The sequence below is a fragment of the Lepisma saccharinum genome, chromosome 30, assembly GCF_977018435.1.
Source record: "Lepisma saccharinum chromosome 30, izLepSacc3.1, whole genome shotgun sequence".
Taxonomy (NCBI): domain Eukaryota; kingdom Metazoa; phylum Arthropoda; class Insecta; order Zygentoma; family Lepismatidae; genus Lepisma; species Lepisma saccharinum.
In genome coordinates this window covers 10,940,251-10,955,908 of record NC_139258.1, presented here as the reverse complement: position 1 = coordinate 10,955,908, position 15,658 = coordinate 10,940,251, and the positions used below count along the sequence as shown (strand labels likewise).

General features: G+C 40.5%; 1 protein-coding gene across 1 annotated transcript in view; it reads left to right on the top strand.

The window, feature by feature from the left end:
• Positions 1-3,035: 3,035 nt before the first annotated feature.
• LOC145981787 (uncharacterized) overlaps positions 3,036-15,658 on the top strand; it is a 45,009-nt gene continuing 32,386 nt past the window's right edge. The window contains exons 1-2 of the mRNA XM_083115205.1: positions 3,036-3,261; positions 3,527-4,253. Coding sequence (XP_082971331.1) covers positions 3,532-4,253 — 722 coding nt within the window. The 5' untranslated portion in view covers positions 3,036-3,261; positions 3,527-3,531. The remainder of the gene's footprint in view (positions 3,262-3,526; positions 4,254-15,658) is intronic.

Genomic DNA, 15,658 nt, shown 5'->3' with positions numbered 1-15,658 from the left:
TTGTGTATTATTATCTGTTCAGTGACATATTCAGCATGATATTTGGTGCTGAATATATTGCAGGCCACTTAAGTAGGGTCTCCCTTATCGCACAACACTTCTGCAACCTTGCGTTCTGACGTCACTAATTTTATTTTAGGCTAAATGCCCAAGTTGTTAGGTCAGGCTAGAAAGGATTAGTTCTGTTAGCATCAATAATAAATTTGCAGTGCGTTCACGCTAATGGAACCAAACCGAACAACGTAGGAATTCCTCGTCTGACGTCAGAACACAAGGTTGCAGAAGTGTTGTGCGATAAGGGAGACTCACTTAACTGGTGATCTGTTTCCTGATAAAGGCTGGTAGAGTGTTACCGTCCAAATTGCCCATCACCATGTTCGTGCACTTTATTTGACCCAATAAGAGCTTCAAGAATTAAACGAAAACTCAAAACAAGCTGTTGACAACTTCAGCATACATAAAAAAATCCATCGCTTAAAAACACATAGGATATAAGAGGAGAATTAATTAAAATAGTAATGGACAATTTGCACGGTAATACTCACGGATCCCACTGTACTTCAAAACCATGGATTGTCTATTTTCGTGGTTTGTATTATAAATCTAATGTCCGGATAGATCTAGCAATATAGAAAATATTCAAATCACAATTCTGTTTCGTATTAATTTAAAGATCTTTCGATTTAAAGATCTGCTTAATATGAAAGCTTTGAGGATTGTCCTGATCATATTATCCTATTAATAGGGTTCAAGGCACTGTCCAATCAGTGGCGGATACAGAAGATACAGTTGGGAGTGGCGAATTTCAGTTGGGTACCTCACCTCACCGAGAATCCATTCTGCCTTACTCTTGCACTGTTTTATATAAACATTATATAGTACTGTAAATAGGAACCAACTACGTTCTAGAGATGAGCGTTTCTTTATTATATTTATTTATTTACTTTGGGGGTCAAAAATAGGGGTCAAGGGTTGGAATAGATTTTTATTATTGTATGTCGTTATTAACACAATTCCTTCCATTGTCAAGGTAAACAGAACATAAAATCAATGAACAAGAAAACAAAAACTTATTCTCTCAAGTGGTCTCGGGTTCGATCCCCCTTTGAGGCATCTTGCAGAGTGGTTCAGATCCAAATTTAAACTGTAGGCCAGGAGTGTCGAGAATAAAATACAGGAGAAAAAATCGATCAGAAATTGTAAATAAAATTATTCATATCAGTGAGATGATGATGGTGATTCTGGAGTTGGTAATCTGATTTCTTAAGAGTTGGCAACCAGACTTCCTATGAGTTGGCAACCTGATTACTTATGAGTTGGCAACCTGATTACTTATGAGTTGGCAACCTGATTTCTTATGAGTTGGCAACCTGATTTCTTATGAGTTGGCAATCAGATTTCTTATGAGTTGGTAACCAGATTTTCTAAGTTAGCAACCTGATTTCTTAGTAGTTAGTAAACGTATTTCTATTCATAACCTAGGAGCACGTGACAGTGAGATAGCTCATACCTTGGACTAAGTATACGCCAGTGCTGTACGTCTAATTCCGATTGGCCTACCATGAGCAAAGAGAGGGATCAATCAAACTTAAAAAAAAAATATTCTCGAGCCTGTTAAACTTGGTGATAAAAGACAAGACATTTTAGTCTTAAAAATATTAGGAATAATAATGTATCCAAAACCTGGCAGTTGGGAGGGGCTGTCGCCCCTATCGCCCTCCCTGTGGATCCGCGCCTGTGTCCAACGCACAGGGTTGTTAAACCTTATGCTGACTACATCTAGTGGCGGCGATTAGGCGGGCAGTCTCCCCCCACCCCCAACTTTTTTACCACTTTTGCCCACGCACTATGCTAAACCTTATCTACCAAGGGAAAGCAAACTGTCCTTGCCCCCCTCCCCCCAGTTTTGGAACCTTGCCCCCACCCCCACACACAACACACACTTTTGGAACCCAATCGCCCCCACTGCCTGTGTAGATTAAACATAGTGCATGAAGTAATGGATAATGCCTTACCTTCGGCTCAAACAATTTACTTCTAGCTTCACAGCGCACTAAAAAAGCCTCTATCCTCTGAAAATGGTGGTATTCTTGTGGTTTGAACCCTGTAATAAACAGATTTGAGATTAGAATGTGGAATTCGTTTAGCATTTGCAACATAGTGTTAACATAAATAGACTAATTGTCTTCACTAAAAAGTTTTGTTTTCGCAAATTAATTTTTTCATACACGTCAAGTTAGATTTCAGCTTACTTCGCTTTTAAAACAAATTGCAGTGTAAAACGCACGAGTACATTTGAGAACGTTGTAATTACGTTGGTAAAATAAAAATACACCTTGTTTTGTTCGTTGAACCTAAGAATCATTCTAAACCGAAATTATGCTAAGATGTTTTATATATTTTCGAAAAAGTTCGATATAGTGATTAAAAGTTTAACTTTTACGTAATACTTTCGTTTGGTAATAATCCCACTTTATGCTGATCGGGACTGGGCCTATAGTTTGAAGTGGAAATTCGAAGCACTATGTGCCTCCACCGGGCGTCTAACCCGCGACTCTTCGATTACAATGGGACGACGTTACATTACGCCAAACTCATTCGATTGATTTATTGATTTGAGCAGACTCCGTGGCGGGGTGGTTTGCACAGAGCGCTACAACGCGAGGGTCCCGGGTTCGAATCCCTGCCTGGGCATGAGTGTTCTTTGTAAGGGTCAGTACACGAACACACCACAAGTCGCACAGGAGACTTTACTGGCTGCAAGTCCAGCTGGCAGAGACCCGTTAATGCAATGCAATTCCCAAGGTGAAGCACGTGGAAGTGACAAGTGATGTTGACACTTGAATGCCTCTCCCCATTGCTTAACTGTAACGGAGTTACGACTATAACTTTGCTACTTTTGAGCAACATAACTGTAATGTTACTTGAGAGGGAATCAATTCCCACAGACCTGAATCTTTTTCCAGTCAGCCGGTTGGCACCACTGCGGAGAAGAGAAGAGGCTGGTAGCTTAGCGCAGCCGAACGACCGCCAGATCGAGGGCTACTGACAGTGAGCCAACCAGGCTGCAGTCGACAGAACGGTTGCTTAGCAACAGCAGTCAAGTGAGTTAGTGAATCTTGTCGGTGAGTGAGTTAAGTGTGTTTCGCATGCGCCAGGGTGTAGCGAACAGTTGCCACCACCTTCTGGAGAAGGGTTGAGGAACAAGCTTCCACCGGAAAAAGCACCGAAACGCTGGATTGGAAGACAGGCAGACGGAAGGTAAGAAAGTGTTTTCCTTATTTTCTGTACGGAATGGGTTTCGTGGCTTGCTTTGAGGAGTAGAGAGTTTGTGTGAGGTTTCTGTCGTACTTGTGCTTGATTGAACGTGAGGATTGTACCGTTACGGATATCATTTAACGCCCACATGCAGTAGGGTAGTAGCCATTTTGTTTTTTTATGACGCTCCTGTTTCCCCCTCCCCCTCCTTTGTGCTGTGTGGGTGTGTGGAGACAAGTGTGTAACAGATTGTTTTGTCTCGTTGCAGCCGAAATGCCGACAGAAGGGGAGAGAAGTTCTGCTGTTCCGGAACACTCGCGGTCAAGAACCGAGGCGTTTGATGTTTCCAACATGGCGGCGCATCGCAGCTTCGCTCTGCAAGGATCCTCTTCAGCCTCCGTTCAGCCGTCGCTGTCCTACCTGGGCGCCATGTCGGGTCTCGGGTTGCTATCCGGCGCACGGGAGACATCCGCGTTCGTGCCAGTGGTACCTTCGCGCCCCCTGCACCTCGTCCCGTACCCCCCGGAGCTGCACCCGCTGATATCCGGCAGCGGCGGTGTTGCTAAGCTCGACGATGCCACCGGAGCTTCGTCCGGCTTCGGCGTCCGGAAGTCCGGGTTCGATCTCATGTCCCTCATGGCCGACAAGAGGAAGGAGCTGGCCCTTAGGGACGAAGCCGCAGCGGCGGCCCTTGTACCGCGTCCGGGGGTGCTGGATTTACCGAACCCTCATTACTTGCACCCGAAGCTCCCCGTGTTTCACGGCCCCTTCCCGTTCCCGGCTGTCTTCCCCCAGCATCTCGACCGACGTTTGCTGAGGGGCCCCGGGCGGGCATCGCGCCCCAAAAAGCAGTTCATCTGCAAGTTCTGCAACCGGCAGTTCACCAAGTCCTACAACCTGTTGATCCACGAGAGGACCCACACGGACGAACGCCCCTATTCTTGTGATATCTGCGGGAAGGCCTTCAGGAGGCAGGACCATCTCAGAGACCACAGGTGAGTACTAATTTTCTTCTTCTTAAACAGTAAAATTGCTTACCAGGTTTGTGACTATATCACCCCTTCAGATGTTTAAAAAGGTTACTGAAAGGATGTAAGCATGTTGAAATTGCAGTATAATACTGTTCAGCATTTATATAACTTTGGAACACGTGGACAAAACTCGAAATGCATCAAGGTTATGCATTTTAATGCATCACACGGAACAGCAACTGATAGAAGTACATTTTGATGCACCAAATCTGTTCTTTTAGCAATTTATACACAACACACACGTGTCAATTGTGACATTCTGTGTGTAATTTCAAGTTTCAAAATTTCATCCCAGTGGCTGTTGTTGAGTTTAAAGTCCACACAGAAGGGGTATTCAGGTCTGGGCCTACAGTTTAAAGTGGAATCCAAGCCACTATGTGCCTCTACCGGGTATCGAACCCGGGACCCCTTGATTACAAGCCGACGATGTTACCATTACGCCACAGGGGATAACCCCTTTTTTTATTTTTTAGCGTGATTCTCATGATTCAGGCAGTAGTGGGCTCAACATACATGGGTGCTCCCCCTCCACCCCCGCCTGTTAATGAATGTCTGCCTAAAATTATGTTTCATTTTAGGATTTCATTTCAGTAACAGCAATTTGCGTTAGTGTAAAGGACTGATAATTACAACTAAGAGAGACATAGGTTGTTGCAAGAACGCGATGATTTTAAATTGAAGTAGTGTTCTTTTGATGTGGCAGCACTGATTTTGGTGAGAAAATGCTTTACTTATACCCCCACCCTGGAAATTAATGCCATGCTTATCCCTTCTGATAAAAATCCTGCGAACGCTGATGCCCACAATTCTCTATTTTTTGTCACCTCTTTTCTTTCTACCTTTTGGTTAAATCGCGACGATGAGAAATGATGATGGACCGATGAAATTGATGGCAGGATGCTTTGCGACTATTCAGTCAGCACACTCCAAAGTAAATATAGTATATATCAATATTTGAGTCGATTTGAACAGAAAGAGACAGTTTGTAAATAAAGCAATATGTAAGCTTGTTCATAAACTAGACAATAATTTAACAATAAGAGAAAGCAGAAACTCACAAATTTACGATTGTTTCTTCAAATTTTAACAAGAGCATAAAGTAGTCAAATATAGATTTTAGTTGAGGTACATTCATTCCCATAAACTGTGTAATCTTATAAACTTCTAATATGTATTAAGCATTTTATTCTCAAAAAGTAACAGACAATTCTATCACACTCACTAATCTCTATCTCACTAATTTTTTTGTTATTGTTTTTACTAAATTTATATTAAATAAATGCCACATGAAGAAGGTTGTGAAGATTCCACTCTCCATCATATTTGTGTGTGTGTGTGTGTGTGTGTGTGCGTGTGTGTGTGCGTAAAGGGATATGTTTGAGATTTAAATATTCCTAATTTTGCATGCTTTGATACTTACGTATGTCCCTTGTTAAACCCTTGAGACAATGCAATGAGTATACTAAAGGCAGTGCAATGTCATGCAAGTGTTAATATCTTATGAACAATTCCGGAACATTTCTTAACACATCATGGTGAAAGAAGTGCTATTTCTTAATATCGCACTGCTTCCCCAACATGACATTCCCTAAATATTGGTTGGCTCTTGATTCTGTTCAAATTCCCTGTTTGACACTTTACTTTTACTTGTTCTATCGTCTATCAACTAGCTATAACTGCTGTAGGTATAAATTAGAATGATATTATTTTTTTCTGCTTTTCTTTGTAAATGTACACTTCCAATTAATTCGTTTCACACATGCTAATTTTAAATATAGAACGTAAATAACAATTGGGCAAAATTATTGTTGCTCACCAAATCGTGTCCAAATTACAATTATTAATTGTTTACATGAATATTAACGAAATGGATGTAATGTTATCTTAGGTCACGTATTGCACATTTAATTGGATGAAGTACGAATATTTGTATATGTCGTTAAAAACCAATTAAATACATTCAAAAGTTGCCCTTACATTTCAAACATTGAATGTGTACGGCCTTCTATTAGCGTCAAAACAAGAAAGCTCAATAGAAGAACTTTGGCTTTTTGTATTAGGAAGTAATTGTGCTTTGGATATGCGATTACTTAGTTTAGGAACATTGCAAACCAATCGCTTCAGCACACCTTGCTTTCTGTGTATAACCGTTCCTTCATGACCAGTTAAAAAGAACAAACAAACTTAAAAATGAAGACATTAAACAATCTCAATTTTGTTCCCCTCCAAATATTCCACAGAATACAACTCCAAGGGTGAAATGTCCTCCCAAATGATTCACTAAACTCCAGGTTTCTCTCTATAGATGTTCATGGTTTGACCGCACTTGCTTTTGCTGCATTCTTGTACTTATATTTCTCAGAAAAGTACAAACCTGCACTTGACGTCATCTCTTGTAAACCAATAACTTTTTACTACATACGATGGACTCTCCTGCGTGTACTTTACTTCTGCCTGAGCTATTTGTCAAGTTGCATGTTGGAAATCCCAAGACGAGCAGCTACTAATGAACGGAAGCTTGAAGAGTGGATAAAGAGCACTTCGTTTAAGCAACAGAAGTGTTCATTTCCTTAGCCTACGTCACGATCTGTGCATGTGTGCAGGAAAATAAGTATAATTATACAGTTCCCGGGAGTCAAGAAGCTCCTTCTCCCCCCTCCCCCTTCTTTACCGAGAGCATGCAGACAAAGCAGTTGATGATGTGAAGTGACTCGAGCGTGCCTTTCTTGTCATTCCATCCTACCAACTATTTCAAAAATGCAGTTGGTAAATTGCAGAAAATGTAAAGAATGGTTTAAAAAAACAACAGAAAAATAGCGTCTAATCTTGCTGATCATGTAACTATTATCGTGTGAACGAATAGCAATGCCTCTTTCATGCAGAATTTACAAACTAAATGTGTCTGTTCTCGGTTTACTTTCTGAAATATTGCTAAGTCTGTGCTGTCAATCCTAATTTGCATAAAAGCAACTATCATTCCATGCCACGTTCTCGTCAAAGGATTTAACCTACAACATACATACATATTTTAGAATGGATGATAAATAATACTATGCAAATTGTCCATCTCCATGTTCAAGGTTCAAGAATTGAGACAAAACACTAACGAAACAGTTGAGAACATCTGCATCAGTATCAGTCCCATTTCTTAGAAAGAACGATGAGGCAAATTGCCCATCGCCAAGTTCATTTAATTTGTTCTATGCAGTGCAAGGTTGAAATTGAAATAACACGCCACCACTCCTTGACAATTTGCATGATAATATTTATACATTGCCCTTTTCTTTTTATTTTCTCGTCACACTTTCGTTATCTCGCTTCTGTTTCTCGCTCTTTTAACACTTTCATTCTCTATATGTTCTTTCATGACTTGCTTTTCTTATCTTCCATTCTATGTATTCTGTCTCTTTATTTGCCGTCTTTTTATCTCTATCCCCCCTTTTTTCTGAAATTAAGCGATCACTTCCACGAATTATCTAAATCTAACAGAAATCTCAATGAACGTTGACGTCCAAAACAAAACAAACAAAAAAAATGTATAAACCTTCAGTGAACCTAGGAACCTTGGTTTCACTGACCTGAAAAGACCGGAAAAGTCAGGGTAATCAACCTTTGAGTGAAAAAAAATCAGGGAATTTTGAAAAGACATCCAAAAAGCTGGAAAAGTCAGGTGAAAACAAATATTTTTGTTTTTGTATTTCCAAGGATTTCGGAATGAAAATATCATGTGCACTTTTTCTTGCACCATCCGCATTGCTGGTATTCTTGTTACAGTGTACAAGTATTGTTCGGCAACTTGTCCATTACTATTCATTAATTTTCTCTTGCATCCTACATATTTTTAATGACGGAATTTTTATGTATATTGCACATAGGTGTGAGTAGTCAGCATCATTGGGTAAAATAGAGTGCGAACATATTGATGGACAGTTTGCTTGATATGCATCCAACTGTACCAAAGAACGGTTGGGAAATGTATTGTAAAATTGCCTGAAAGAGCTGAAAGTAAGGGAATGTTTAACTATGACAAAACTCCAGCTGAATAAGAGAATACTGTACGAAAAAAAAAACAGTACTGCCTTGTTTGTATCTGAAAAGGTTGCAGGCACCTTTTAATGCCACGGCAGGTTGGAGATCGAGTTGTGTGTCGCTTCTGTCGCGCTCCAATGCTCTTGAAATGTTGCTCTGAGCAACTGAGCCGGGACTCGTTCCTTTCCCCCCATTTTTTTCCCCTCCACGGCAGGATCTTATAATTAATGCCAGACGCCATGGCAGGGGAAGAAAAGAGCTGACTGGAAGTAACCTTGAGATGAACAATTTCTCAAACTTCTTTGCCGTGGAAGCATGGTCCGGGAACTGGCGAGGCAAGTTATTAGCTTTTTGTTCGTTTTAATAAATCCCGCGAGGAGTCGCCACTGTGTGAATGCGATGATTATCTCTGGTTGTCACGTGACGTTATTGCTATGCGCTCTTGTTTTGTCGATGGCCCCGACTGGAAGCAGAGATTTACGCTCGCTTCGGCGGCTGTCTGGAAATTAAAAATGCTGTCAAACTTGTGCATTGAGTGAAAGGGCACCTTGAACATTGGAATGAAGTGAAGATGCCACCGCTTCGTGAAGTGAACCGATTACCAAGTCACAGACTACTCATCCACGACACAAAAATTGTCTCGGCACAGTGGTAGACTGGCGATAATCTCCACAGATCGTTTTGTCTTCTAAGCTAGCTACATTCAAGGTTTAGCGTTAATTTCAGCAGTAGTTTGTAAGGAGGGGAGGTGACGATTGCATACACTGACCGCCTTCAGTCCCAACATAAAGTTGACTACAAGGAGGCGGATTGATCCTTCGGGGGGCGTCCGACCCCTTGCCTCTCCTCTGGCAACGTCACTGAGGATGTCTACTTCTCTTTTAAAAAAGTTATTTTTGGTGCCCCGTTCACATTCATTATGCACGTAAGAGGAGTATATGTTCAAATTAAAACAGCACAAAAATTAATAACCAATTATTATTTTATTAAATCAAAAGTATGATGATAATAATAATGATTACTATTCGAGTTCTATTGCTGGCCTTACGTCCCTACATAAATTTCTGGCGACGCCAATGGATGCCAGCTATTTGCCCCCCACCCCCATCAACAAATTGTGGTTGCGCCTCTGGAGTCAATAGGCAGGTAACATTTACTGTATTGTAATTTCCACATTAAAATGAGAATTGAAATTTTTAATCAAAGTTGCCTTTGTAGTCATATTGAAAAATGGGCTGTTCTTCAAGGAAAATCAGTGTTCAAGAAACAATGGAACTTTATTTACAATAATTAATGCTGACCTTCCCTCAACACTTTCAAAACATTGCAACAAATTCAATGTGCCCACCTTGTGGACATGAGAAGACTACAACTGTCGTGTTATGAGCATAAGCGCAATTCGGAAAAATAAACAGTAGAATGTGTTGATTTTGGCAAACGATGTATTCGCGTGATTTCAACTTCGTTCTTAGTAGCAATCATTTTGCAATATCGAAGGCAATCAAAGCTAAACAAGCACTTTCTAACGTGTGTGGTCATGTAGCGCGTTTCGTGCTGCTATTGAACTTACAACAAAGGTTAAATACAGTTGTTGGCGTGAGGTGTAAGTTTAAGTAACTCTTATGGTATTAAGGATAGACGGAACGGAAGATTGTGCTCTTGTACTATTGGGAATTAATAAGTCATGAAATATGTTCACGGAGAACTGGTTGATTGCCTGTTATTGCTTTGTTTACGAAAAGCGATAACAACATACGATTGTGTATGTGATGTAAATATCAGTCATCTCACGTCATGGCTTTTCTGAATGCTTTTTTCTTCTTCTTTTACATGTATGGAATAATTTTCCCGCTACGCACATGTGGTAGTTCCTATGGCCTGTTAAAGTTCCGTGCAATAATCTGTGAAATTATTGTTCTTAAGCTTTTCGGTTGTCAAACTCGTGTGTTTCGTCATTTTATTTGGGAAGGTATTTTTTCATGGTTTTATTTTTTATTTTTGTTCGGCAAATTTTAACACCACACACTCCCGAGATTTCATCACCGTTGTACAGTGGCGGCGATTGGATGTCGCTAGCTTGTAAATGCAATTGCTTCATATATTAATTGTTTAATCAATTGATACTATTTGTAGTGAATGACATTACATTTATTATGTTTGTAACTATACAAATGACAAATCGGAAGTCTGGAGTATTGAAAGTTTTGTCATTGCAATAAAATAAATATGTTTTCGTTAGTTCTAGCATGAATGTGACTACACGATCTGCAAATTTTAAAAAAATCTTGCAACACGCAAATCCTCTTGTCAAAGTTGAGTTGCTCGTTGCTATCATCTCTGTTCCCAAAAGTTTTTTTTCTTTTAATAAATTTTCTCAGAAATCTCACTTAGCATATAATGAGCATGATGTTTTCAGTAAATTGTGACAGTACAATATCATTCCTGACTATTTTTTAACAACTTTCTTGATTGATATACTTTGCCTGGCAACAGTGAGAGAAACCCTACAAAATGTGATGTACAATCGCTTGTGAATGGCGTCCTGAAAGTGTACATGTACATGATTTAGGCAGGTAGTTTGTTATAATGCTCACTACATTGCACAGTTCTTGTAGCAGAACAAGCATTAACTTTGCCGTTTAATTTGCCCACGTGTAGTACACACTCTTGGACTTTTAATATCCTCGATTCATTACCCGTGGCAAAGCACCATAAATAATAAACACGAAGCACACATTATGCATACAATTAACTTGCTAATTAGCAGGTGGGCAGGGATTCACAAACATTCAAAGTTTAGTCACCGTGTTATTCAAGGTCGTCTCGTCATGAAGGGGGAATGGAATTAGAATGAAGAAGTTGAGCTTCCGTTCACATACGGACATCGACTTCTGTAATCGTGGAGTGATTAATACAAAGCAGAAGCAGAACACGCAAGCTAATTATACAACACTAAAAGGTAGAACAGCTTGAGCAGCAGTGTTTGAAGCCATCGCATCATGCTACTTGAGTATCTAACATACTGTGTTACGAAACAAAATTTTACGTAGTAGAATACTGTTTTAGTTTTACTTTGCTGTGGGTAGCAATCGCATATATGCAGTGGCGGCGATTAGGGGGCAGTTGCCCCCTAACTTTCGCCACTTTTGCACCAGCACTATGCTAAACCTTATCTACAAAGGGAAATATACTGTCTTTTCCCCCCAGTTTTAGCACCTTGCCCCCCCCCGGACCCCCCTAAATACGTCCTTGGTGGATATATTGAACACTTACGAAGATAGTAAAAGTAGAACGGCATTGATTTATTACATGTAACTAACTGAAACGTTTAATTATACCGATTTTTGAAATTTTTCATGAACTTGGAAAGACAGACAAACATTCTGAAAATAAACTTGGATTCAATTGTAATCCGATTCGGGGATTGCAAAAGCTTCTATGCGTCATCAGGCCCGTAGCTAGAATTGATCTCCAGGAGGGCCTCACGGGTTATCGGGGGGGGGGGGGCTTTGTAAACCATGTCCAGTTTTCAAAAGTTCAACAGTATTAAATAAAGGAAGGTATTTAATTGTGAATGTCATTATATTATTATAAAACATAAAATTTAGAAATATCACGCAAATACTACATTTTTCCTACATCTTCTAAAACATCTATTGATGTGTTAATTGACTGCTACTGACACCATTCCTTAATACACACACTCTATACTATTTTTGATGATACAGGTATTTATATCATATCACTTCAATCATAGGGCCTACCGTGCCCCGGCCGAAGCAATAAAACTCCTCTTCGTTCCCCAAACTATGGATCTGTTGACATTTGACGCAGCCGTGGAAGGAATGTGGATGATGACGTTAAAGTCCCAGATATTTGTCAAACGAGAGGCTGTAACAAGGGCAGGGAAGTTACAGGTTAAGAAGCTTCCCTATGAAATAACTTTTTAAAGTCTAGAGAATCTTCTAAACACTTGCCGGTACTTAGATTTCTGCTCACAAACAAGATGAACAAATCTAATAGCTGTTGTTCATGTTCTGTAAATTTATCCCTCGCAAACTTGTGAACAAAATAATATATGCTGTCTACATTTTCACGCTTCACCTCAAAGAAATTAGAATACAAAATAGTTTTACCTAATGTCAAGGGGGCTGAGCCCCCCTGGCCCCTGCCTGGCTACGGGCCTGTGCGTCATGCAATTGAGGAAGAAACCCCACGATCTAGAAAAAAAGGGTGGAAATGGATGAAAAAGATGATTCGAATTACATAAAATAAGAACACACAATTGCAGTTCGTGCTCGATATTTATTTTGAATACCCTGTCTGTTTTCTGGGTTGTTCTTTCAAGTCACATAGCAGAAGGCTATGATTAACCAACCTAACCTCCACCGAAGCACGAATTGAAGGTGAGTCCGTCTTTAAGGTTTACCTTCTTCTTTATTTTTCGCAGAACACCTCCCTCCGAGTTCTCAGCCCATTCTGAGAAACTAGACAACGAGCAAACAAAAGAAAAAGTCCCCGTTGTTTGGAACGGTTGAGATTCTTCAGCAAACACAAGAAGAATAGCTTCACCTGTTTTCCGATGATCGCCCCGAAGGTCATGACTTGAAGCCTTGGTCACAATTTGTTTTTGTCGGCTTCTGTTTGACGTGGAACCCTGAAAGAGGCTACGGTTGCAAAGCCAATCCGTTTGTTAATCTGTCCCCCTGGCGGCAAGGTTCACACAGCGGGCCAAAGTGATTTTTATCTCAGTGCAAATAGAAGATTCTTCAAGCAAACAACTTCTCCTCTTTTGCCACAGTGTCCACTTGACATTAATGAAACCGCCCACTCGTCCATGGTAATGCGCCCAGGAAAAGAAGTCTTGAGTACACTAATCTTGCTGCTCAACGTGTAGCCACGAAGCAAGGTCCGAGAGTTGAAGAGTGTTTGGGAATTCCCTTATCGACTCCTGCAAATGTGTGTGCAAATGACTAGCAGAGGTTGAAATTAAAGTAAATTGACAATCGTGTCGTGTAATGTCGTCATTCTACCATAGCAGTGCAAACAAGGACATGTAACTAACTACAAGATGCTCATTCCCATGGACGTTTCTCCTAATGCTTGAAGATGGCACATTTAAATTTTATTCACAATTGCGCACAATATCTATGGAGTAAATACTTGGAAGTTTCGTTAGGTGTCTCTGCTGAGCTAGGGCAGATCTTCAGTTGTTCAGTAAACTTGTCTTTCTGCCATTTAAGTTAGTGCCAATTAATTTACGAGAATAGGAAATTTAACACATTTTATGCTCAAATCAGTACAGCGATATCTGTCAAGGTACATAGGATATCTGTGATCAAAGTAGTACAAAAATCGTTGAAGTGGAAAAACAATAATGGTTCTGAAGATCGATGCTTTATTACATCGCTTTCTGTTTGTATACTGTTCTTTTCTTAACTTTAACTTGCACCGAGAGATATTTCCGAGCAGTACATAAATATCTTGTGTAGTGACATGCCTTGGAATTTTATTTGCAGCTCTTCTCAAACATTGAACCTAAATAATTTGGTTGTGCAGTTGGATCCATAAATATTACCAAGCAAATTGTCCATCACCACGTTTACTTCCTTTGTTTTATGCAATGAGAGCTTCAAGAACTGACACAAACCACCAAACAATCTGCTTACAACCTCTGAACCAGTATACATAAAAATACAGTCCTTAAAAATAAGAAGTATGAAGATAAAAACCAACGAAAATAGTCATGGACAATTTGCTGAGCAATACTTATGAATCCCAATGTACGTTTCTAATTGAATATCACGAATTACCGAAGACGTTTGACTGAACATTTATTTTTGTAGTGACTCGTCTAGTGCTTGCGTTGTGCAATTTAGCTTAATAAATAAGTTTCTAAAGCTGTCTACAACTATTACATCAGAATGTGGTAAAGTCTACAAGTGCCCTTGGGGCTGACTTCATCAAAAGCCTGCAAGTCCGTACCTCCGTTTTGGAAACCAAATTATTATCTTTAAAAATACCGCCTGTCTAGCTCACGGTTTATTCTTTATGGCCATTATAACCGCCCAAAAGAAAACATCATAGCCTGGAGACAATACTCTACCGATCTTTATTGCCTGCCGTCTGTGGCTTTTGTTCGTAGCTGCAGTTGCTCATAAAGCCAAAGAAAGAAAAGATAAAAAGATGATAATTAATTCCCCCAATTCCTGCGTTTTCCAAATGCCTAATGAAGGATTCTGGCCGGAATTAAACAAGTTGCTTCTTTTCCTCACCTGCTCTGTCTTGCTAGGTGATCTCTCGTCTCATCGCCAAGCGGTGTGGGTGGAATGAGTTAATGCCCACTCAGGGGCCAGCTTCTCGGAGCTGCCGCATAACGGGCCTCCAGGTAACTAACACCGGGGGGCCCCAGCTTCCAGCTGGCGATATTCGAAACGCAAGCAGCTCCTCACTATGAAGATACGGGCAGGAGTCGGGTCGGCAATTACTAGTTTTAACTGTCAAAACGCATTCTGTACATCAGCTAGGCGGAAGCAGGTGTCACCGCTGAATTGAATTAACAAGAACACGAAGCAATATCTTCTTCCATCAGCAGAAGCTGGCGCGAAAGGGTTATTTTTAGACCACGCAAGGCACAGAAACATGGTCGTAGCTCCTCACGTTTTGCCCTTCACATCTGACATTGAATTTTACAACCCTACATTATCCCCAGTGTGGTTGAAAGTGAAAACGAGCATTTTTACATTTCAGGTAAAGCATAAAAGGAAGGTGAGAAACAGCCTTCACTGTTTATTCCCTAGGAATAAAACTGTAACTGTGAACTTGTACAGTCACGGACAATTCTGGGTTGTAACAATCCCATTAATTTTCAATGGAATCGTTACAACCCAGAAATGTCCGTGACTGTACAGTAAAGTACCCCGTGCATATAGCACCATGCCATGAAGGCACATTTAGGGGATGTGGGATTAGGGCCCCGCACATTCTGATCTCAGCCATCATGGAGGTGATGTGATCTGCACCACGCTCCGGACGCCTTTACTCCCCCGACCCCCAGGTACCCATCGATTTAAGGCAGAGTGATCCCTGGAGCCGCTTTATATGGGGGCAAGACACAATAAACACTGAATGAAGCGCATTGTTCACTGTGTGAGATCAGCTCCCGAATGTCAATGTTAACCCAGAACAGTGAGATCATCAATGAAGAAGTACCGGTCTTCTGTCTGTAGCCAAAAAAAATTGCCCTGGGGCTTGATGATCTGACCAAGCGTTTCCAATGAAGCTCCTAGGGAATACAGGAACAATATTAGAAATTATTGGTCCTCAAAGGTCTGTTATCT